This window comes from Xyrauchen texanus, chromosome 22 (genome assembly GCF_025860055.1).
Source record: "Xyrauchen texanus isolate HMW12.3.18 chromosome 22, RBS_HiC_50CHRs, whole genome shotgun sequence".
NCBI classification, from domain to species: domain Eukaryota; kingdom Metazoa; phylum Chordata; class Actinopteri; order Cypriniformes; family Catostomidae; genus Xyrauchen; species Xyrauchen texanus.
Window position 1 is genome coordinate 12,063,989 of NC_068297.1, and position 25,033 is coordinate 12,089,021.

General features: G+C 37.8%; 1 protein-coding gene across 2 annotated transcripts; it reads right to left on the reverse strand.

Moving 5' to 3' along the window:
- Positions 1–11: 11 nt before the first annotated feature.
- On the reverse strand, positions 12–13,394 carry add3b (adducin 3 (gamma) b). 2 transcript variants are annotated; one of them, XM_052153318.1, is made up of 15 exons: positions 13,217–13,394; positions 11,464–11,680; positions 9,724–9,859; positions 9,411–9,562; positions 8,817–8,897; positions 6,355–6,504; positions 5,335–5,478; positions 5,068–5,166; positions 4,801–4,977; positions 3,578–3,838; positions 2,787–2,903; positions 2,595–2,684; positions 1,499–1,616; positions 1,240–1,347; positions 12–1,131 (listed from the first exon to the last, which is right to left on the reverse strand). In XM_052153318.1, the coding sequence occupies exons 2-15, from the start codon at positions 11,659–11,661 to the stop codon at positions 818–820; spliced, it is 2,145 nt and encodes a 714-aa protein (XP_052009278.1). In that variant the 5' UTR covers positions 11,662–11,680; positions 13,217–13,394; the 3' UTR covers positions 12–817. The 2 variants fall into 2 exon arrangements, with proteins under 2 accessions (XP_052009278.1, XP_052009280.1); XM_052153320.1 differs by having other exon boundaries at positions 11,464–11,719.
- Positions 13,395–25,033: the final 11,639 nt, after the last annotated feature.

Consider the following 25,033-nt stretch of genomic DNA (forward strand, 5'->3'; position numbering starts at 1 on the left):
TAATTGTTGTACACATTTATAATCTTTATTGGAAAAAGTGAAACATAATTCAAAACATTTTCACACACAACCCTGTGACACACTGCAAAATACAAAAGCAGTATTTGACCATGAAAGACAAATAATGCCTTTGTGAGCACAAGGATACATCACTATTAACATAATTACAATACAGCATAGATTTTAAAACAGTGTAATGTACTTGATAGTTTAAGACCATAGGCTAATCAACACTCGGTCAATAAAACAGAATATTTATGTATATAAAAGAATAACAAGATCAACCACGTCTCGATCTATATACCAATCAAAATAAAAGCTTAATATCACACTGTATGGCTATCTTCCACTTTCAAACACATTTTTAATACTCCTGACATGCAGGAATGCAGTCACACACAGTTCTTGTCCTTAATGCAATTTAAGAAAAAACAGTTCATCCGCAGTTCATACAGCACCATCAAAATGTTTCTGATTCTACTCAAATTCAGTATGTTGAGTTGCAGATAAGAATGAAATGTTTTATACCAAAAAAGAAAAAGTATAATTTAGTCTGCTGATAATATTTTGTATATGGGTGCATTTATATACACAGTTTATAGTGTTGGATATTGTCATTAATTAGGCATTAGTCCATTTAGACACCATTATACTATACTATAGTAATAATATAGCAGGAAAAAAAAGTGTGTTTAAAATACATATTCTTCAGACAAGCGATTGTTTAATGCTTATGTGCACACATCCATACATAGTCATCACATTTAAAATGGGGCCCTCCTGAAACAAAATTTTCTATATCATTACCTTTTGTATTTTAGTCCTTATTGCATTCTTTTTCTTCCTCAATTTCCTTGTTCTCCTTTTCTTTCTCCTTCTCTTTGTCTTTTCCTTTCTCTCTTTCTTTCTTTTTACTCATCCTCAAGAAGGAAGGAGTACGAAATTTCTTTTTCTTCTTTTTGGGTAATTTTGGTTGACTTTCAGATGAGCTGGTGACTGAAATGTTGTTGGCGACAGTGGTTGTTATGGAGACCTGCATCTCCTTAGTGATGCTCAGCTCTGTGACCTGCAGAGTGAGGTCATCATCCTGGGTCAGCTCATCACTACTCAGCAACAGAGCTGACAGGCAGTCTGAGAGCAAAAGAAAAGAGACTTTTCAGCATGAATGGAAATAATATACCAGTGCCAAAATAAGTGAGTTCATTTAAACCAAACAAGTTCAATGAGACAGAACAATACCTCCTCTTTCTGGGCTCATGAGTGGAGAGATAGAAAGGGAAACAGTGGAGCCATCATATGTTGTCATTTCTCCATCTGTGAATTCCTCATCAGCCTCTGATTGAAGAGCTTATACATCAAGAAAACACATGAAATTATAATTTTTACATTTGATCAGTTACAAGCTGAAGTTTAATACGTAATGTTAGGGGTCCCTAACCCCTTAATTTACAAGTGTACTATAATATGTGTTTGTGTGTAAGTGGAAACGAGTGTGCACCTGATTGGCTGCACTTGTTTTCCACAGTTTGTGTGTAATCTTGTAGCTCTGCCTCTGATTGGTCGAATGGATTTGGTGGTAGGGAACCTGTCTGCTCCTCATCCTCATAGATGAATGCCTGCAGAACGAATAAGATATAGCAATTTGACTGGCTGAGAATTGTGTGAGTTTTGCTGCATTTGTATTTTTTCAAAGGTTTATCTAAGAATCTTTTGTTTGTTTTGGTCGACTTACACTGATACCTATTGACGTGGATGCGGTTACAACAACCAAATAATTTTGGTGACCAATGCTATTAAATGTGTCTTTTTCATATTTCCAGGTTTGGATCATGGAAGTAAGCTATAGCGGGGTAAACATTCTATAGAGGTACATGGGAAACTAGCAGATATTATTTTGTGTTCCCATTTGCTCCAACAGCAAAAGAAAAACTCTTTATTACATTTCCACAACTTCCCCAAGAGGAAAAAATTAAGTGAGAAGTATTTATTTGTCATGGGATCTCAACATGACCCAGCCCATGTTGAATAAAACAGCTTTCTCTAGGCTTCATCTCATTTAAAGGTGCACTCAGTAATATTTTTTATGTCATCTTGGACACTAACACCTTGTGGTGTGGATGCAGTGTCGTTCAAACTCAATAGTTTATAGATACCAATGCCACTGTCGAAATTCTCTATACACAGTCTACAATGATTTATGTAAATAATGAGTAAAACTGTCCAATAACAGAGTGGTTACTAAGATTAAGCGAGTAGTATTCGGCTGGTCATGTGATCCTAACATGGCTGCCCCCATGAGTGGACCCTCTACATGCAGAAGAAAACAGCTTTTATAAGGTTACTAATATGACTGGAGTCATCTCATGTGAGTGCTTATGATTCTATACATATATTTCAAAATTACAATACATTTTTTAAGGAGTAAAACTGTTTTAATGAGAAAAAAATGTGCACCTTTAAGTTTTGTGTAAAAAAAATATTTGTCCAATAAAAGTTTGTACTATATATAAAGTTATCTGGTGCACATTTAAAAGATATTCAATTGGTAGTTATGACATTTTGTTTGCGCATATTTTATTTGCTTAGTTACGTACTGGTCCGGGAGTTTTGTCGATGACAATGTCTGCGAGGAGCTGAGATTTCGGTCCAGCCGTCATCAGATCTACTCTGTTCTGCTCCCGAATCTAAAGCATAAACAAAGCATCGCTTTAGTCTAGCGAACACAATCTGTGGACGAATTCTGTTCAGTCTGTTCTCTCTTTCTATCTCTCACACTCAAAAAACACCTTATTTCTTTTTTCCAAGACTTCACTGGGGTTGGTATTAAGTGGGACAAATTGATTGGGGTCCTCAATTCTAATAGGGGTGTCCTTGCAGCTGCCTGACTCCTCCGACTTCATCCACTAAAAAGAAAAAGACAAACATGAAGGTAACACTTTACAATAAGGTTATATTTATTAACAAGATTAGTTAACATGAACGAACAATTAACAATCATTTTACACAATGTAAAATCTTAGTTAATGTTTATTTGAGCATAATACATTTTTTAAATCAAAAGTTGTATAAGTTATATACAATACATTATAACTAATACATTAGTTAATGCACTACAAACGAAAATGAGCAAACAATGAACAATTGTATTTTTATAAACTAACATGGGCAAAGATTAATAAATGCTGTGAAAAATATGTTAATTGTTTGTTCATGATACATAATGGATAAATTAATGTTAACGAATGGAACATATTGTAGAGTGTTACCAAAGTTGAATATTAAACATAATGCAACAAGTGAGATGGTGAAATGCACCCTATGATTTTCAATTCTGCTTCCAGTGTTCATAGAAAAATATTGAACTGTTTTGAATTTCTGCTCTTCTGGTCTGATTTTGGATTAAATACATAGAACTATCCGGCTTTGTGCTGTAACAGTAAAATCTCCATTGTTGCCAGATGTCAGCTTCCAAACAAGAGAATTTCTGGTCATTAAGTTCATAAAGCAATTGTAAAAGTTAATTAATTAATATTTGCGACTCGAGTGTATGAGTAATGGCATTTGTATTTGTGTATACCACAGTTTTGGAATAGGGGCTGCAGGTCCCATTGATTGACTCCTCAGGTACATTGACCTTTAAGTAACTATTTGGTGAATTCAGCCATCGTATCCTCTCTCTGTCCCGCTTCTGTGCTGCGAAGTGCAGTGGACTCTGTGGAAAGAAGTCCATTTCCTCTAATCCCACCCCGGTAACAGTTGCAGGGATCTCCACGTTGTTATGGTGTCGAGGCTTCTCTTTAACTATGGGATGGCGGTAAGTGTAACCGGTCCTGTAACCCTGGAAACATACATGACAGCTTTTTGATGATTTACATGACTTATATGCTGACAGTATTGAATCTTATTTTTGAATACTTTGTAGGCTCAGTTTTTAGGATGGGGGCCAGTGTGAGACTGTTTCGGGGAAGCTGATGGATCTGCTACTTGTCCTATCAAGCCAGTGCTGTGTTTTCACTAAATATTACATTTGTTGATCTTGTAAATGTATTGTAAATACCTTGCCAAAGGAAACATTTGGATTTCTGAGATGTATTAAATGTTGTTATGAATTCTGCTGATTTAAATTATCACCAAGGTAATATTATCTAGCTGGCTAACAACTGATAGAATAACTTCTAATTTTAGAGAATAACTCAAATTATAAACCAATCAGTAATGTTCAATTTTGGGTAAGTTACTCAATAAAAGTAAACCATTACAAATTACTTCTCTAAATTTGTAACCAGGTTACTTCACTAATTACTTCAGTGAAAAGGTAATCAAATTACTAATTACTTTACTTTTAGCTACTTTCTAAAACATATTTCACTGAATTTAACCCAAGTAATTTATTTAAAAGTAAGTAACATGATTGAAAGACAGTAATTGTAATATGATTACAAGAATTTAAAAAGTAATTACAGTAAATTCTTACATTGTTATCACACTACATCCAACACAAGCAATGTTTTGCATCCTATGCCATAACTTTCCTGCTAGGGTAATGTTTTTGTAAATAAAATGTACACATTTAATGACAAATATTTCCTGCCACATACAAAAAATACATTGCAAAGAATAAAATTTACCTTTTTTTGGTGGCAGGGTAAAAAAGTAAATACCGGGCCAGTGGAGAAAATCCTTACAGTTGAGCCCTAACTTTACACTACATGATCCAATCAGTACAAAAGTCAGCATTTACACATTCTGTTACATACAACCTGTTATATTTAATTCAAGGTTATTTCAAAGGCCACTCACTAAGTTATCCAGCATCCTCATAAGTGACTCAAATTCTGCTTCTCCAACCCTCCATCTGATCTGTCCCTCTGGCATTTCTCCACCGGCATGAATTGAAGGAGTTGGAGAAACTTTAAGATTTGTTCTGTCTAACATGCACAGGTTTTCAATGCCACCTGCGCACAAGAGAGCGCTAACCTTCAGAGAGACAAAGGATGATAATGTGGATGAGAGTTGCACCACAGCACAATATGTTTTTTTCTTTTGTGTGTGTGCATTTGCACGTACCTGTATCTCACAGGCTTGGTGGCTGTGGTATAGATAATGAAAAGCTTCCTCTGTTGTTTCTCCGAATGCCAATAAACCTTGATTCCTGAGCACCAAAACCTAAAAATCAGCACAAACATATCAGTGTAGCAATTTCACTGTAACACAACCTATTAATTCACAAAACAGGAAAACTAATAAATATAAACAAAAATTTCCTGTATTATAGTGTGCTACTAATGGTTGTCATGCCAACAACAATTCGTCCCAGAATTCACAGACTGTCACCTTGGCAGTGGGGCCCAGGGCTTTTTGAAGATCCATCCTCTCCTGCTTGTCATCAATATCACCATAGTAGCTAAAATAAGACACCTCTCCCAACAGCAAAGCTTCATGGGAAATAGGTAAAATGCCACATTTCATACAGGAGACCTACAGGATATACAGAAGGTTAGTAATATGTATGTGTTAGCCCGTAACAAGTAGGTTGAATACAGGTAAAGTGAGAAAATTAAGTTTTTTTAATTAAAGGTGCACTCAGTAATATTCATGTTTATGTTGCATTGACACCCAGCGGCATAAATTCAGCATCTGAGCAAAAGGTTTTGTTGTGCTATTTGCAGCCAGCAGTGCATTCAACTGATCACAATGTATAGTCAGGACATTAATAATGTGTTTTTCAATTTTATTTTATTTTTTCAGAACTTCTTAAACTACTTCAGAGTTCTCATCAAAAATCCTACTCATACTGCAATGACAGCTTTGCAGATATTTGGCATTCTAGCTGTCAGTTTGTCCAGATACTCAGGTGACATTTCACCCCATGCTTCCTTTAGAACTTGCCATAGATGTGGCTGTCTTGTCGGGCACTTCTCATGCACCTTAATGTCTAGCTGATCCCACAAAAGCTCAATGGGGTTAAAATCCATAACACTCTTTTCCAATATCTGTTGTCCAATGTATGTGTTTCTTTGCCCACTCTAACATTTTCTTTTAGTTTTTCTGTATCAAAAGTGTATTTTTCTTTGCAATTCTTCCCATAAGGTCTGCACCCCTGAGTCTTCTCTTTACTGTTGTACATGAAACTGGTGTTGTGCTGGTAGAATTCAGTGAAGTTGTCAGCTGAGGACAGGTGAGGCGTCTATTCTAGACTATAATTTGTGATCAGTTGAATGCCACTTTGGTGAATTAAAGGACCAATTTCCTTCCGAAACAGCAGAATCTGTACATTATTCCAAACTTTTGACCACCAGTACAACCCTACCCAACATAGCCATAACTGGAGTTTGCGTGTGTGAGTTTACTCACTGCAGCAGTGGTTGGTGTGTGTGTATGAATAACACATTTGGCATCGGGTCGAGCAGAGTACACTGCTGCATGTGGTTTGAAACCCAAAACATCCACAGGAAGTAAAGTTGCTCCCTGATCAACAACCTCACCAATCAGATTCAACTTCACCTGTAAACAACAAACAGTAAAAAAAGAGACTTAATTCTTTGGTAAATGGTCTGCACTTCTATAGCGCCTTTTTAACCTTAACGGTATTCAAAGCACTTTACACTGACACTTCGGCATATGGGCCAGGAATCGAACCACCAGCCCTGCGATTATTGGCCAACCCGCTCTACCACTTGAGCCACAGCCACCCGTCCTTTATCGTACTTAAACGAATGTTCCGGGTTCAATACAAGTTCAGTTCAATCTACAGCATTTGTGGCATAATGTTGATTACCACAAAAAATAATTTCGAATCATTCCACCTTTTCTTTAAATAAAAGCAAAAATCAAGATGACAGTGAGGCACTATCAATGGAAGTGAATGAGGACAATGGAAGTGAAAGGGCCAAAGGCATAAAGGTTTAAAGGAGGGTATCAAGGAGGGGTTATAATGTTATAAAAGCACTTACATTAATTCTTCTTCTCCTTTTTAACATTCATATTACGGTTTTTGGGATTTGTTGACATTACATCGTCATGGCAATGAAGTTGTAAAATTGGCTACAATGTTACACAAAAAAGGTTTGTAAGCAATTTTATTACACAATATCTCGTTTACATGCATATTGTTTATGTCTTGTGGCTATACTTTTGAAAAAGTTAGTATTTTAATGTTCAAATTTGGCCCCCATTCACTTCCATTGCAAGTGCCTCTGTCATGTTCACTGTTGTCTTTTGTGCTTTTATGTTAAAGTTTAGTTCCTGTTTCCTTTTTGGTTTTTGTAGTCCTTTGTAGTTTCATTTTACGATTGGTTTTCCCCTGATTATTTCTCATTCCCTAACCGTACGTTCACACCAGAGGCGGCGAGAGCGTCAAATCGACCGGAAGTCATTCATTTTCAATGACAGCCAGCGTCTCTCCGCGGCGAGAAGCGGCGAGGCGAGTCTTGGGCGGCGTGGGCGTCAGATGGAAGTTCAAGTGCAGTCAACATTATGGTAATGAGCTGTGACGCGTTTCGGCAGCAACCTATTGGAATATAGAAGTGCTCCGCTCTAGCGAAGTCTAGAGAACACAACCGTGTAAACTTTGGTTCCCACCAAGCATTCGTTCCGAAGATAAAATGGAGGAGAAACGAATTATTGCCGTGACGGGTTTCCCTGTAATATATGACCAAGACCACAGTTATTACTACAAATGTATTTTATTTTTTATAACAAACAACTATAATTTTAATTACTTACTGCCATCGATCGATTAATTATTTTCACATTTTAAAGAGTACATGAGGATATACGCTACTTGTGATAGGTCGGCAAAAAGTAAATGGTCGACATGTCTGGATGTTTAAATTGCGGCCCCTTTCAATATAGTTCACAAAACAAAGCATTCTGAACAAACCGCCTATTTCAACTACGTCAGAGCGTCCACGAGCGTCCTTGAGCGTCGAAGGCAGGGCAGCCAGAACGAATTTTGACGCTCTCACCGCTTCTGGTGTGAACGTACAGTAATTGTTTCCCCAGGTGTTCCTCATTCCCTTGTTTGTTCCTTTTGTGTATATAAGCCCTTTTAGTTTCCTTGTTAGTTCTTGCATGTTTTGGTATGCTCTGTGATGAAGCAGGCAGAGAATGAGTATCTAAGTGCAGCAGTTTATTTAATAAACAAAGAAAACTCAGAATAAAGAAAAACACGGGAAACCTAGCACAGAACATACCAAAACATGCAAGAACTAACAAGGAAACTAAAAGGGCTTATATACACAAAAGGAACAAACAAGGGAATGAGGAACACCTGGGGAAACAATTAGGGAATGAGAAATAATCAGGGGAAAACCAATCGTAAAATGAAACTACAAAGGACTACAAAAACCAAATAGGAACTAAACTTTAACATAAAAGCACAAAAACAAAAGACAACAGTGAACATGACAGCCTCACTGTAACATAAATTTTTTCTTTTCTTAAAGAAAAGGAGGGCAAGTCGAAATAGATTTTGTGTTAATCAACATTATGCCACAAATGCTGTCAATTGAGCAGAACTTGTATTGAATCCAGAATATTACTTTAAACTGAGATATTCTTCCACATATTACCCAATATTTTATGCAACAATTAATATATAATAGAGTTATGATATATGTGCTATTGTAATTTTGTGTCATCTAATTCATATTCATAAGACAAGCTGAAAAGGTTTATAACGTGTGCTCCCACTTTTCAGATAATTCTTACACCCTTGTATATATACCGGTAAATGTACAGTACATGATTTCCAACTTCACAGGTCATGTTCAGTTTACTATTAAGTAGCAGGATGTATGAGGGTGTGTGTTTACCAGACTAGCTGCTGTGGCCTCAGAGAAGGACAGTCCTTTAGGAAGAATAAGAATATGATCCTGCTCTTTGCTCACACGAAGCTGAAGAAGAAAATGACAGAGAAACAGTAAAAGAGAATGAAAGAAAGAGACCAAGACAAAGAGAGAAATGTATTTTCAAATGAATAATGGTATCCATTCAACAATTGCCATTTGTATGGGTCTAAATCTTGAAGGTCACATAAAAGGACAAGAAAGAGTTTTTAATTTGAGATGCAATGTTAAAATCAAAAGCCTTGTTTAGACAGGCAGCAATTATTTTTCGTATTTCCGACTCAGATCTTTTTATTTCTTTGTATTCTGAACAGCAAACTTTTGTGTTTTTAAACCGGATCCAAATCTCATCCATAAGTGGTTTGAAATCTGATATTTGGGAAAAAGTTTTAGTTTGAACAGTCAGTTACTTTCAAGTCTGGTTTTATTTCCTGCCATGTCATCATTTACGTCACCGCATGAACAGATCAGATCCAATTTCATTACTTGCGCAATGAGTCAGTCCTACAGATTACTGTGCATTTGAACAAGGCAAAGTGTGTGGTAAATGTGTGTACTCACAGTAATATACGTGTTTGGGAAGTGAGTATGTCCATATAGGTCCAGCAGACGATACAGGCAGGCCAGTTTACAGCGGCCCTGCCTCTCAGCTTTAGAACAATTAAACCACTCCACACCACATAGATCATTAACCGGACTTATTGACCCCACACCTGGAAACATACAAATAATCATTCAGAACCACATACCTGGCATCTGTATACCATAGATACAACAAATCATCTTTAATGTGGCTGTTATAACACATGTCAATAACAGTGTGTGTGTGTGTGTGTGTGTGTGTGTGTGTGTGTGTGTGTCTGTGTGCACTCACTGGCGGGACTGTAGACTCCAGTGTTGTTCAGTGTGTTACTGATGATAAGGTTTGCGATGTGACCCAGTAGACCACCAGAGTTACTGCTTTTGGAGTATTGCTCCTTTACCATACACTCCAGCTCCTCCTTAAAGTCCTGCAACAAATAGCCATCTACACATAACACTTTAACACCCTTCTTGGGACTAAATGTGTTCAAATATAGTGGCCCCAAAAAGTTCACCTAAGCCAAACTTAATGTATGTTATTATAAATATATATTTGGCAGAGGCTTTTTTGTAACTTTTTAAAAACAAAAAGCATGAAGCATTCTTTGCATAAAGTACAAATAGTGTTAGACACTATTTGCACCTCTCAACTTCCTGACCTTCACCGTGACCAAATCACTGTGAATAAATCATTATACCTCAAGCCACTGCAGTGACACTAAAGGTTAACGTTGTCTTAAATTTCTGTGTTGCCACCATACTATAAAGTGCAAATAGCCGTGCTGTGTGACAGGTGCTATTTACACCTAGTGCAAACGGTCACTCCGTATATATTGTATAAAGTTTTAAAGTTAGTTGAGGGTAAAATCTTGCATCTGTTGCAAATGCATTTGGTTTGATGATCAAAAACAACAGAAATATATATGTTTTTAAGCATGGTTTAAGTGTCCAAAAACGTATTGGGCCCACTGTATCTCAAATGTAGGGTTTTTCTGATTTGCTCATAGCCAATGCATTCATAGTACTAAATAAGTGCAGAAAACAAAACAAGCTTTAAGAACAAAAGTTCAACAGACAGAAGGTCTGGTCATATTTGTTACTTTAACATCATTCATAAAGCCTGAGGGCTGCAGAATGTGACATTTTATGCTCTGTGCATTTAGTAAAAATACAGAGCATGAACGTCACATTTGTTGATTATGCAACACTGAATTTTACAAATTACATGGACATAAAAATAAAAGTTTGCCTTTAGTCTCATCTGGTTAAAGGCAGCAAGGGCAAATTAGGCCTTATTTAGACCTGGTATTAAAGGAATGTTCTGGGTTCAATATTAGTTAAGTGCAATCATTTGGGCATAGTTTATGACATTTATTTTCAATTTGTCCTTTATTTTAAAAAAAGCACAAATTGCAGTTACAATGGAACTGAATGAGGCCAGTCCATAAACATAAAAATACATGATTTCAGTGTCAGAAAATAACTTTTCCATAAAGGGGAAATAATTGCCCCCTGGATTTAATTTTCTGAGGCATTTCTTTTTATGCAAAAGAGGGCATTTTTTCTAAACATATAAAAATTAATCAATTTATATTTTATGCGATAATGTGTACAACTAATCTTAAAATAAAATATAAAAAATAATCTGAGATATTCTTTTAAAACATGCCCCCCACATTTTGTATTTCTGGGTGTTTTTGTCACTTTTGGGGCATTTTTGCCAGAAGCCCCCCTTAATTTCTGACTCTGGTGTCTATATAGTTTCTTCTCCAAAAATACTGCAACAGCATGATACACAAAACCACAGAAATCACTTTTGGGTTCTTTATTAAATTCATTCCCAGCAATTCTGACAATCTATGCATGGTAACTAAGGGCAACGAATCTCCACTTGTTGGTTGTTATGCAATCAAACACAAGCGTGGGCTCCTCTTAAAAATGCAGAGAGAGAGAGAGAGAGAGAGAGAGAGAGAGAGAGAGATGTGAATATTCACTTTTGTGTGAGTATTTGTGTGTGTGGGAGTGATCTTACTGGACTCTGCAGAATCTGCGTGACTCTCTTTCTCTGCTCCATCATACTTAGGTCCTGCCTGAGGTCAGGTGACATACTGCTGATCCTCAGAGACTCTGGGGAGTGCAGTTCTTCCGTACCATCTCCATACACCTTCTTTACATTTAGACTGCACGGGGGGCGGATGCGTGAACCTCCCTCTTCATCACCCACGCTCATCTCAAGGCGCTCACCCTCACTAATACATAAACACAACACACAACCCTCTGCTTCAACTCTGATAGAGAGAGAGGGAGAGAGAATAGAGGGGTAGGCTGAGTGGTTTTCTAATCCACTTGAAACTGCATTCACAAAAGCTGTTTGAATGCAAAAAGGGCCACTTTGCACTTTAGATTAAAGCAAATGAATTGTCTTAACACATACAAATAAATAGTATCTCTCCTCTCTCTCTCACACATGCAAACATTTTGGGTTTCTATGTTTTATAGGGACTTTCCATAGACATAATGGTTTATTCTATCCCCTAACCCCACATTTTTACATTTACAAAAAACATAATTTAGTATGATTTATAAGCTTTTTTCAATATGGGGGCCGACGTAAAAAAAATTTGGGTTTAACTATCCTTATGGGGACATTTGGTCCCCACAAAGTGATAAATTCACGCTCACACAGAGTTGTGCGTCTTCTCTCCAGCTGACAGCCTATATAGTTATATTTGCACCCCACAGAGAACAATTCACACCTTTAAACCCCCTTCATCCCCAAAATCACCCCCAAAGTTGACTATATCTTCAACAGCTACAGCTCTTTTGAATCTACATCTTCTGCATGTCTAAGCTCAAACAAACTTAAGTAACCATCCTGTATCTTCCCCATCATTTAATGCTCGTCTCACGGACACCGCCTTCGCGCGATACACTATTGGCTGTGACTCAAAACACAGTGAACTGCCTACATATGCAGCATTAACCCATCACACGCGCGTTTAACTTCATGGCGCATGCAACATTTTTGGGCATCATAGACGCATCCAACATTTGTTGTATCATAACGGTATATGCAGCTTTGTGTGAAATCATAGACCCATGCAACATTTTAGGTAATCGCCGGCGCGTGCAACATCTTTGGACATCAAAGCAGCATGCAAAAATGTTTGGGCGGTATTATAAGCGTATGCGACATTTTTGCCATCATAGGCGCATATAGCAAGTTTGGACATCATATAGTCACGCACCATAGAGCATCATATTCATATGCTCGTGCAACATCTTTGGGCATCACAAGAGCATGCAGAATGCAGAATTACGGGGCATGGCGCGCAATGTTGATGCCTACACGCTGTTTAGATAGGGAGCTCAGGCATTGAGACGCAGCCATTGTGCCATTGCTGCGTTATATAACTGAGAAAAAGATTCAACTTACTCACACTAACTTCACATAGCATTTCTTCGAGCTTTGATATAAACTCTCAATCTTGACTGTTTTTTGTTTTTAACGTATTTAAGCTTACGCAGAGAGCTTTCAAATATTTTGTCCAAAAAGCACCAGTTTTAACACACAGACGCACTTTATCAACCATTTTGCATGTAAACAAGCAAACAGAAAACATTCACAAAACTTAATTGTTCTTGTTCGTTTATATTTTTTGGAACCAGTTCTTAACGTTCTAGAAGCATTCTCTTTAGGTTATCTCCCTTTGTAACCATAAAACAAGGTTCTCTTGACAAAAATTGTTTTTTGGGTAACCAGTATAAAGGCAAATGATGCTCACCTTTCCCGTCCTCAGGTTCTCACCAAGTTTGTTCCCATAATTACAACAGGAAACATTTTAACTCTATAAATCAGCTTCACTTAAGTGAATAAATATACCCAAGCCTGTATTATCATCTCTCCTAAGTAGAACCCTGGGAGTCTGTTGCGAGTATCAGGGCCGTGAGCGCGCGATGAGTGGAAGCGCGTGCGCGCGACGATGTGTGAGTGTTTTGCGTGGGAACTTGGTGAGAGGATCACGTGACCAGCCCTGCTCGCCCCCACCGCTGCTTGCGATTTGGCAGGACCACCACGACCTCCCTGAGCCTTATCTTTCAAACACAGGCATTTTATTGGTGAGTAAAGATACCAGCCAGATGTTACACATCAAACACGCACGCACACACACACACACACACACACACACACACATGTTGTGTTTCCATGTTTTATGGGGACTTTCCATAGACATAATGGTTTTTATACTGTACAAACTTTATATTCTATCCCCTAAACCTAACCCTACCCCTAAACCTAACCCTCACAGAAAACTTTCTGCATTTTTACATTTTCAAAAAACATAATTTAGTATGATTTATAAGATGTTTTCCTCATGGGGACCGACAAAATGTCCCCACAAGGTCAAAAATTTCAGGTTTTACTATCCTTATGGGGACATTTGGTCCCCACAAAGTGATAAATACACGCTCACACACACGCACACACACACACACACACACACACACTTAGACCGTTCTGCTGATGTTGTGCTGCTTGGCCAGTTTATAGTTTAATTTTTTTGATTATTCTTTTTTTCTATAATGCACATGTTTGTAGGCCTATATAATATTGCTCACATTGCCCATACTACGTTTGACTTATATGCTGCCCATGCATAAACAGACCCATAGGCTTTGGCTTTACTTTTAGCCAGTTTAGGTGTGAAACATACTGCTAATGAAGTCCAATTACTAGATAAATGGATTTACATTTATGAAACAGTTGTTTCATCAATCTATTATTTTTTAATCTTCCTAAGTATCTGCAGAGCTAATATATATATATATATATATATATATATATATATATATATATATATATATATATATATATATATATATATATTTTTTTTTTTTACTGCATCTTATAAAATGAACTGGGAATTTATCCAACACAAACACACACTGCTCTGCAACCATCTGGTTTGGCTCCAAACTCTCAGCCAACAGATTGGGCTTAAAAGTGCACAAAGTTTCATAAATATAATAATAGAATAAGAAAATAAAAAAACCCGATCACTTGTTTTTTTCATGCTTGTTCTCTTTCGTGCACACACAGAGACTATGTAGGCTACATACAGTATCTATGTCAAAACTGCTCTGAACTTGAGATTAGCCTGCTGGATCTGACATCACTCATATTTGTTCTGGTTTTTTTTCTCATCCATGAAATGATTAACCCTATAACTTCAAGCGTTTTGTGACATTTTGGATGTAAATCAAACTAATTAAGTACCTGAGCAAATAAATGGCTAACAATGATTCATTGTTCTTCAAATTAATTTCCACCCACACATGTGCACACGTGCTTATGTTTGGCTGACAGATCCAATGGGAATTTCCTACATTGAAAATTTTAATTTGTTAATTTTTAGATAAACAGTCATATACATTTTACAAATTTAAACTTTATGTAATCATTACATGACTATTCCATATGTAAGATTATGTATTAGAATAGAGTAGAACAAAATATACTTTGTTTGTGGAGATTGAAATACATACACTCACCTAAAGGATTATTAGGAACATCATACTAATACTGTGTTTGACCCCCTTTCGCCTTCAGAACTGCCTTAATTCTACGTGGCATTGATTCAACAAGGTGCTGAAAGCATTCTTTAGAAATGTTGGCCCATATTGATAGGATAGCATCTTGCAGTTGATGGAGATTGGTGGGATGCACATCCAGGGCACGAAGCTCCCGTTCCACCACATCCCAAAGATGCTCTATTGGGTTGAGATCTGGTGACTGTGGGGGCCATTTTAGTACAGTGAACTCATTGTCATGTTCAAGAAACCAATTTGAAATGATTCGAGCTTTGTGACATGGTGCATTATCCTGCTGGAAGTAGCCATCAGAGGATGGGTACATGGTGGCCATAAAGGGATGGACATGGTCAGAAACAATGATCAGGTAGGCCGTGGCATTTAAACAGTTGGCACTAAGTGGCCTAAAGTGTGCCAAGAAAACATCCCCCACACATTACACCACCACCACCAGCCTGCACAGTGGTAACAAGGCATGATGGATCCATGTTCTCATTCTGTTTACGCCAAATTCTGACTCTACCATCTGAATGTCTCAACAGAAATCGAGACTCATCAGACCAGGCAACATTTTTCCAGTCTTCATCTGTCCAATTTTGGTGAGCTCTTGCAAATTGTAGCCTCTTTTTCCTATTTGTAGTGGAGATGAGTGGTACCCGGTGGGGTCTTCTGCTGTTATAGCCTATCCGCCTCAAGGTTGTGCTTGTTGTGGCTTCACAAATGCTTTGCTGCATACCTCGGTTGTAACGAGTGGTTATTTCAGGCAAAGTTGCTCTTTTATCAGCTTGAATCAGTCGGCCCATTCTCCTCTGACCTCTAGCATCAACAAGGCATTTTCGCCCACAGGACTGCCGCATACTGGATGTTTTTCCCTTTTCACACCATTCTTTGTAAACCCTAGAAATGGTTGTGCGTGAAAATCCCAGTAACTGAGCAGATTGTGAAATACTCAGACCGGCCCGTCTGGCACCAACAACCATGCCACGCTCAAAATTGCTTAAATCACCTTTCTTTCCCATTCTGACATTCAGTTTGGAGTTCAGGAGATTGTCTTGACCAGGACCACACCCCTAAATGCATTGAAGCAACTGCCATGTGATTGGTTGATTAGATAATTGCATTAGTGAGAAATTGAACAGGTGTTCCTAATAATCCTTTAGGTGAGTGTATATTATACTATTTTGTCATGGAAGGTGGAGTTTTGGCTATTCAGAGTAAGACAGTCATACTTTGAGTCTTGAGACAAGGCAGGAAAACTTCTAGCTAGATATATAAAACAGAGAGAGTTTTTTTCTACCATTCCCTCAATGAAATTTGCTGGTGGTGAAATATTTACCTCAGCCATTAATATTAATAATGCTTTTAAATAATTCTATCTTGAGCTCTATGGTTCCATGTCTTCGCCTACTGATGAGGATATTAGAAACTTTGTGGAACCATTAGAACTTCCTAATCTGACGGCTGAGCAAAAAAATTATCTTGATTCTGAGATAAACTTGGAGGAGCTTGGCGAGGTAATCAAGGCCTTGCCTACAGGCAATGCTCTGGGGCCAGATGGCTTTGTCGCTGAGTTTTTTAGATCTAATGTTACAGAATTGGCTCCACTTTTTCTAGAAGTTCAGACAGAATCATTAAAAAATGGAAAGCTTCCGCCAACTATGACTCAAGCCTAGATGAGTCTGATTCTTAAAAAGGACAAAGATCCGAGTGTAAGATTTATTGTCCAATTTCCCTGATCCAGCAAGACATTAAAATATTGTCAAACATTTTGGCTAACCGATTGAGTTATGACATCTCTTATACATATAGATCAGGTGGGGTTTATTCAGGGCCATAACTCTTCTGATAACATTAGGCATTTCATTAATGTCATGTGGTCAGTGGCGTACAATCAGACTCCGGTCGCTGCCATCTCACTTGACGCCAAAAAGGTGTTTGATATGGTAGAATATGGTAGAATGGGATTATCTTTGTAAGATTTTGGAAATGTACAGGTTTGGGAATACTTTTATTGGGTGGAATAAGTTACTTTATAGACACCCGGTTGTGGCAGATAGGATGCTCCATTGTCATGCTGGAGGATGAGCCGGCAAAAAGGATACCAGATGAGGTAGGAGGATGTCTTCCCTGTCTCACAGTGTTGAGATTTGCCAGTCCTGTCTGGTCCAGTGAAAGTGGGTTTGTGCCCATAGTTGACATAGTTACAGGTGATGTCTGGTAAGGACATGCCTTACAACAGGCCTACAAGCCCTCAGTCCAGCCTCTCTCAGCCTATTGCAGACAGTCATGGAGGGATTGTGAGTTCCTGGTGTAACTTGGGCAGTTGTTGTTGCCATCCTGTACCTGTCCCGCAGGTGTGATATTCGGATGTACCGATCATGTGCAGGTGGTGTTACACACGGTCTGCCACTGCGAGGACAATCAGCTGTCATTACTGTCTTGTTGTAGTGCTGTCTTTGATGTCTCACAGTACAGACAATGCCATTTGTTTGCCCTGGCCACATCTCCAGTCCTCATGCCTCAATGCAGCATGCCTGAGGCACGTTCATGCAGATGAGCAGGGACCCTGGGCATCTTAATTTTGATGTTTTTCAGAATCAGTAGAAAGGTATCTTTAGTGTCCTAATTTTTATAACTTTGACCTTAAGTTCCAAATGTAAGTTTGGCAGGAGCTTTCTCATCTAGGCCTGGCAATCATACCCAAATTATATACAAGCGGCTACTTCCCTTGCACCGGTGACGATTCTTCCAGCATGCCCCCTTCTCCCCATCTCCACATTCATATTTCATAAAGCCTATACCAATTATTCAAAAATTGTCTTTCCATTTCTTGCTTTAGTCTGATAGTCGGGGAGGCATCTCAGAGCTCAAACCCATTTCCGTACTTGAGCCCCTCCTCTATGGACAGCACACCAAATACTTTTACCTTAATGCGCTCCACGAGGACTATATGTACCAGTGAACTTGTGAATTGTATTATAATGGCTTAGTTTTTTGCATCTATCATTTTTTATACAATAATGATAAGGATGAAATAAATGTTTGACCGACATTACAGACAGCATATTGTTCCATCATTGAGAGTTCAAGTGAATGCATGTGAATACATTTTTGACACAACAATGCTGTGTTCCTTAACAGTTATACCTCTTTTATTATCTCTAGTAATAAAGGCAAGTTGGGATGCCTGTCCATATATTAAATGTTTAGTATTATTTGCTAATAAGAACTGGAGGGTGACTATGTTAATGTGTTTGAGTTTTAGATATCACTGAAGAGTAAATAACTGTATTTAAAAAACAGAGGGAGCGAGAGAGAGAGAGAGAGAGAGAGAGAGAGAGAGATAGATAGAGAGAGAGAGAGAGAGAGAGAGAGAGTAAAAAGTCTCTTGTTTCAATTTAGGCACATCTGGTAAATTTCCCTTGAGGATCTTGCATAACCGCCGCTGGGCTGTTTATTCTCGAGACATACACATACGCAAACTGTGAGATATTGGTCTTTCCATTCATCACTTTTAAATTCAGAAGATCTGCTCTGGAGATGGTTTTGTTTCATCATGACATCTCATGACTGTGATTATCCTCTCTTTGAATTGAAAAATGACACGAAAAAACTTTCTAATACAGTTGTTTCTGAGTAGTAGTGGGCTAATTCAACCCTAATGTATTAGAAGTCGTGTTTTCAATCTGTGGTGTTGTCTATATCTATATGGTGTTGGCCCAGTGTATTTACTCACCCCTATTGTTTAACTCATATAGATTGGTGCTGTGCTGGCAGATGAAGTGATTACTGGTATTTGTGATAATTTGGTGGTTGTGTAGCTGTGGTTGGTGTCAAGCTATATTGATCATACACTTGTGATACATTCAAAGTAAGTTTTTACACCGTGGCAGCTGTTGTGGTTGGTGTTGCAAAACGCTACACTTGCGAGCAGTCCGTGACACATTTCAAATCCTGGATGTGTGTTTTTAGTGACCTTTTAACCTTTTTTCCCCCAGTGTATTTACTCACCCCTTTAGTTCAACTCATATAGATCTCACCATAAAGAGGACAGACACTGGTGTACAAACCTAAAATTTTAAGTTAATGCAAACATCTTTGATGCTTCATGTAACACTGTTGTGCTACTGCTTTAGTAGTATCATAACCATCCTGCATTTTTACTGAATATTATGTGTGCATACTGTACAGCCAGACACTGCAGTGTCTCTCTCTTTATATCCCGCTCTCACCTCCGCCTACACATACTCCATACAGCCTGTGATTCACTGTATTCATCTGAGAGACAGAATGTAGGAGAGAAAAAATAGAGAAGGGACAAAAGAGAGAGGAAATAGTTGGATGTATATCGATAAAATTTTTTTGAGAGCAATTGTTGTGGTTTTAATCAATAGTGTTGTATGTGCAATAGTGTAAGATAGAGTATTAAAATACTACGTTCTCTCTCTTTTTATCTCTCCTAGTCAAGTCAAGTCAAGTAATTCACTTTGGTCTGACAGTAATTAAAGAACTGCAGAGTTGTAGTTTCACATGTATAAAAAAGCAGCTCTGAGAACAGCTCCCCCTGTTGACCAAATAGCTTTTTATCAGAACATAAAACTGTTCTTTGATCAGTATGGCCAATGCTGGACTCTGGTGGATATTTTTTGAACTACAGGACATTAATCTTTAGAATGCTGATATTTTAGAACCAGTAGACAAACATGTGGTCTGTTGTCACATTGCGAAGGAGGGCCGGTCTCCTCGGCACTTACACTGCATGCGGCCAGTGGATGACTTGCGTGGGAGGGCTGCTCCCTCCGCGCCATTTCATCATTCTTTTTGAGTATTTGGGGTTTTCCATGCACAGCAGTAAATGGCTGTGCTTAATAAATAAGAGTGGTGCGACTTACAGGCCCAATGCTCGACCGTCCCATCTGGAAAAGTCCCACTGCATCAGATGGCCAGTCCATCACTGCTGTAGCTACAAGATGTATATATTATACTGTATGTGTTAACATGGTTTTTGTGTCAAAAAATCTCGGATAAAATCTGGGATTAACTAGCATTAAGGTGTTTACCTGAATTACATCAAATCCAGTCAAGTCAAGTCATATTTATTTATGTACAACAGTTAGTTCCAGTCTCACACCATCAGCACTTGGATGCTTCACTGTGTGTATCACTCCACTTGTGTTCGCGCCATAAATTAAACAACTAAATTGTAAGAGCTGTGCAGATGTGTTAAGAGATATGCCTCTTTACATTTAATGTTGTGACATTACATGTTTTAGCCAGCAGGTGGATACAAAAGACGTTTGTGTGTAATATGAGCCATTTGGTGACGTGAAGTGAGTCAGCATCACTCAGTGTTTATATTCAACATATATCCCTCGTATTACTACTACACTATCACGGCTGGACTGGGAAGAGAAATCGGCCCAGGATTTTACATAGCAACTGGCCTAAAAGTTGAGCTGTCCTTTTCTGCATATTGTGGCACCGTTTTGTGGTCAGTTCTGCATAACACAGCTATTTTAGTTTATCGCAGCCCCTTCGGACCGTTTTGCGGCCGACCCACCGGCCCGCCCGGTTCTCCCGATGGCCAGTCCGCCCGGTGACAAAGTGCGTCGGCCCACTGGGATAATGCCTGGTGCACCAGATTACCAGTCCAGCCCTGTACACTACCAAAGCTAGGAAATGGCTTTAAACGGCTTTAAACAAACAACTTCAGCATTAGGGCTCATCACAGCTGAGAGACACAACAGACTGATTAATTACACAACTCAAGGTGCAGAGAGACAAAATGGCAGAGGAGATTGCGGTTTCTCTTGTGCACCGGCTACAGCGAAATAGGGAGTAATTCACCCGCTTGGACGTCTGTTTTTCCACTGAGAAAATAGGACGCATTTCACCAAAATGACATTATCTTTAGAAAGCTGACTAACAGACTACAGCATCATCAATTCTCTTTCTCTCTCTCTCTCTCTCTCTCTCACTCACACACAGTCTTGAACGCATCATTTGGTTTGAAATAGCTACGGTAGATTCTGATCTGGCACGTAAGAAAGTAGTTCCATGCACAAATGTGTTTTTTGTGACCATATTCACTTTTTCCCATTTTTTTAAAATGTACTTGTTCATTGAACTGTTGTATATAAGCAATATAACACTCGCAATCGTGCTATATTTCCCTAAATCAGCACTGCTGTGATTACCTATGGCACTCGGCCTGCGGCCAAATCACAGCAGTGCTGATGTAGGGCCATATCACATTCTTACTCGTGTGATATTGCTTAAGTATAGCACTTTTCACAACAGATTGTTTCTGTACAACAGCTGTACAGAAAATAATGCTATAAATGGTAAATGGTCTGCACTTATATAGTGCTTTTATAACCTTAACAGTATTCTAAGCGCATTACACTGTGACTCATTCACCCATTCACAGACACACATTCATACATCAATGTAGATACATTGAGTGCCATTGGGAGCAACTTGGGGTTCAGTGTCTTGCCCAAGGACACTTCGGCATGAGGAGTTGTGTGGGCTGGGAATTGAACCACCAACCCTGCGATTATTGGCCAACCCACTCTACCACCTGAGCCACAGCTGCCCCATATAACAGAAATATTAGCCAGTATTAGTTATTTATGTGTAGAAAAAATCATGGTTTAATTGAGTAAACTAAGTAAATGTTAGGGGCTAATGTTTGAATACAATTATTTTGTATGAACTGTAAGATTAGAGACAAAGTCTTTGAAGTTCATCTTGTATTAACTGTGGAAGTGCATGTAGATACATTGAGTGTAGTCCATCATTTGACTAAGACAATACAGTAAATTAAGTAAATGTTAGGGGCCAATTTTTAAATATGATATGATTTCTTGGTTCGTCAGCACTCTAGCTGCTGCACTTTGGATTAATTGAAGTTTATTTATCCTCCCAGCAATGCATTAAAAAAAAACATGAATGTATGAATTAGTTTTTTTGGCATCAGAAACATTTAGAATGTGTCGTAACGGCAATATTTCTGTTTTTATTTTTTTTGTATTAACATTGCTCTAATGAGTTTTAATTTATGGATCAATTCTATACATACCTTTAGTGCGATTGTATCACACTAAAATAATATGTGTAATGTTTACATCTTGGTTGTACTTTTGAAACAGAGTGTATTTTAATGTTTATGGATGGACGAGTCCAATTATTATTATAAAAAAAAAATGTGTGGTAATCAATGGCTCAAATGCTATCGAATGAATATACTTGTGGATAGAGATAGTTCACCCAAAAATGAAAATCAATTACTCACCCTTATGCCATCCCAGATGTGTATGACTTTATTTCTTTTGCAAAACTTAAACAAAGATTTTTAAAAGAATATTTCAGCTCTGTTGGTTCTCACAATGCAAGTGAACGGTGACCAGAACTTTGAAGGCACAAAATGAAGCATAAAAGTAATCCATTCAACTCCAGTGGTTAAACAAAAAAAGTGGTCTTTTGAAGCGATATGATAGGTGAGGGTGAGAACCAGATTAATATTTAAGCCCTTTTTTAACTGTAAATCTACACTTTCACTCCCACATTCTGGTGTGGAAGTAACATGGACAAAGGTGAAGATTACAGTAAATTAAAATGTAATTACAAGTTATTTAATTCTTTAATTTAATTTAAACTTTAATATTTATTAACCACTGGAGTCATATGGATTACTTTTATGCATCCTTTATGTCATTTTTAGAACTTCTGAGTTCTGGACACAATTCACTTGAATTATATGGACCTACAGAGCTGAGATATTCTTCAAAATATCTTAATTTGTGTTCATCAGAAAAAAGAAATACATATCTGGAATAGTATGAGGGTGAGTAAATGATGGGAGAATTTTCATTTTTGGGTTAACTATCTCTTTAATGTGCCTATTATTCATTTTTTAAACACAAGGTGGCAGTAGAGATTTAATCAACAATACATGCAATAATGAAACCGTTATCACTCAAGTGTAACACATTCACTTTTTATTACTTTCTTTTAGTTAAACTAGTGTGAATGGATGTTCATTAATACAACCAGTAGAATTAATTATTATCATTTCAATTCTCAACCCGCGAACCTGCCCAGAATTAGATATGTAATGTAAACATGTAAAAAACACTTAGAGAGGTGGGAGGGTTCAGCTTGTGCAATTACAATCATGCCCCAGCAGCCACCGGCCTACTCTGTTTATGTGAATCTTTTGAACCCAGAAACCAACAAATAAAAGGAGGACAATGCCTAGGGCATCAAATCAATCTCTCCCACTCTCTCTGTCTTGTTGTGAGAGATACCTGTACAGTATTAGTTGCAGCATGTGACCTTTTCTTCATTGCATCACACTCACCTACACGCACACACACACTGACCGCACTGTTTTAGTATAAAATACATTGTGTGCAAAATGATACATATATTTATGTGTCTGATCTCATATCTCATAATAATGCAAGGCTTCTCTCCAACACAAGAACAAAAAGAATAAAACATCCTCCATTCTGCAGCCATATATTATGTCTTTACCAATTCCTGTTCAGATTGATGTGACAGGTGCCCTCTGATTGTTTGGAACAGATTATTTACACCCTCCTTTTTAACTCCAAGTCTACGTGCACTGCAAGGTGTAAATGCGGTTCTTTGTTTGCCCATAATATATCCAACACATATACGACTGGATAGATAGGGTCAGACGTCAGATTCACAGGGCTATCTGTCTAACTGTGAACAATTCTTTACAACAAAATATAATTAAAAACAGTCTAATCAGAACTCACCTGTGAGCATTTGAGTGACAGAGAAACATCCAAGCATCTCAAGTCTTTGAAAGGCAGCACACATTGAATTTATCAAAATAATTACATCATGCATAAAGTGTAGGGTATAATTAAATAAATCAACATCTGCTCCAAACAGATTTCTTTTTTCACACTACAGCACAGGTTCTTCTTGCTGTATGCAGCTAGGTAGCTTGTTTGTAATTCATCAAGCATTCAGATTTAAATAGGTTGGTAGTTTCTTGGAGCTCTGTACACATTACTACTTCCATGACCTTACTGTATTTCTCATTCCCTAGGAAACAGCAATTTCTCATTCACACTCACTTTGTCCACTGCCCTAAGCTGCTCTGTCTTTAAAGTAACATTTTTTCACTTGTGAGTGTTTATGGATAACAGGGTTTACAGTGTTTGGCAGCTCATTACTCAACACTACAGTCATGACCTGTAGTGTATAAGTCATACCAATCAAACTGGGGAAAAAGAAGCCAGATAGCAATGGACTTAGTAAACAGTAAGGCTGTTGAAAACATGTGTACCAATCTGGCTCTGCAATATTGTGTTTGACTCCAGAAGAGTTAAATTACCTCACCCATGGATGTGATTTTGAATATGTAAATGGGAACGATTGGTAAGCTAACTACAGCAGGTCAGCATATTTAAACAGTTTACTATGCACTTTAGTTTCAATTTTTTTCAACATCAAGCTATGACCTAAGGGAGTCTTTGAGTATCTAAGTGTGAGTTACAACAGTTTTTTTCCATTTGGACATCAGGTTTAATTCATGCTGATAGTATCACTAGATGTCATTGCATGTTCACACAATACCCTAAAAGTTGGATTGGACACTGTCAAACATAATGTAATGTGATTAAAGTTGTAGTACACATTTAGTTAAACACTATTAAAATCCATTCGACAGATGAACATACAAGCATTTACATAGTTTTGCCACTGATCAACATTTGCCTTTAACCATCGAAAACCTCAGAAAATGTTAAATATATTAACATAAAAGGCACATCTTCAGATGCAACAAAGCTGAAAAGCCGTTTTATCCAATTGAGGTTGACCACAAAAGGACATTTGAAAATTAATGCATGACTGGCACACTAATGCATTTCAGCAATTGATCCTTAAAAAGAGAGTGTCAGAGAAGGATTGAATCCTGATGAACTTGTACATATATATATATATATATATATATATATATATAT

Excerpts from the sequence above, each read along its gene's own strand:
- add3b (XM_052153318.1), bottom strand. The coding sequence starts at position 11,661 with ATGAGCGTGGGTGATGAAGAGGGAGGTTCACGCATCCGCCCCCCGTGC. Across the intron at positions 9,860-11,463 it reads CGCAGATTCTGCAGAGTCCA|GACTTTAAGGAGGAGCTGGA; the intron begins GTAAGATCACTC and ends TATTTGTTGCAG. Across the intron at positions 9,563-9,723 it reads TGGAGTCTACAGTCCCGCCA|GTGTGGGGTCAATAAGTCCG; the intron begins GTGAGTGCACAC and ends GTATGTTTCCAG.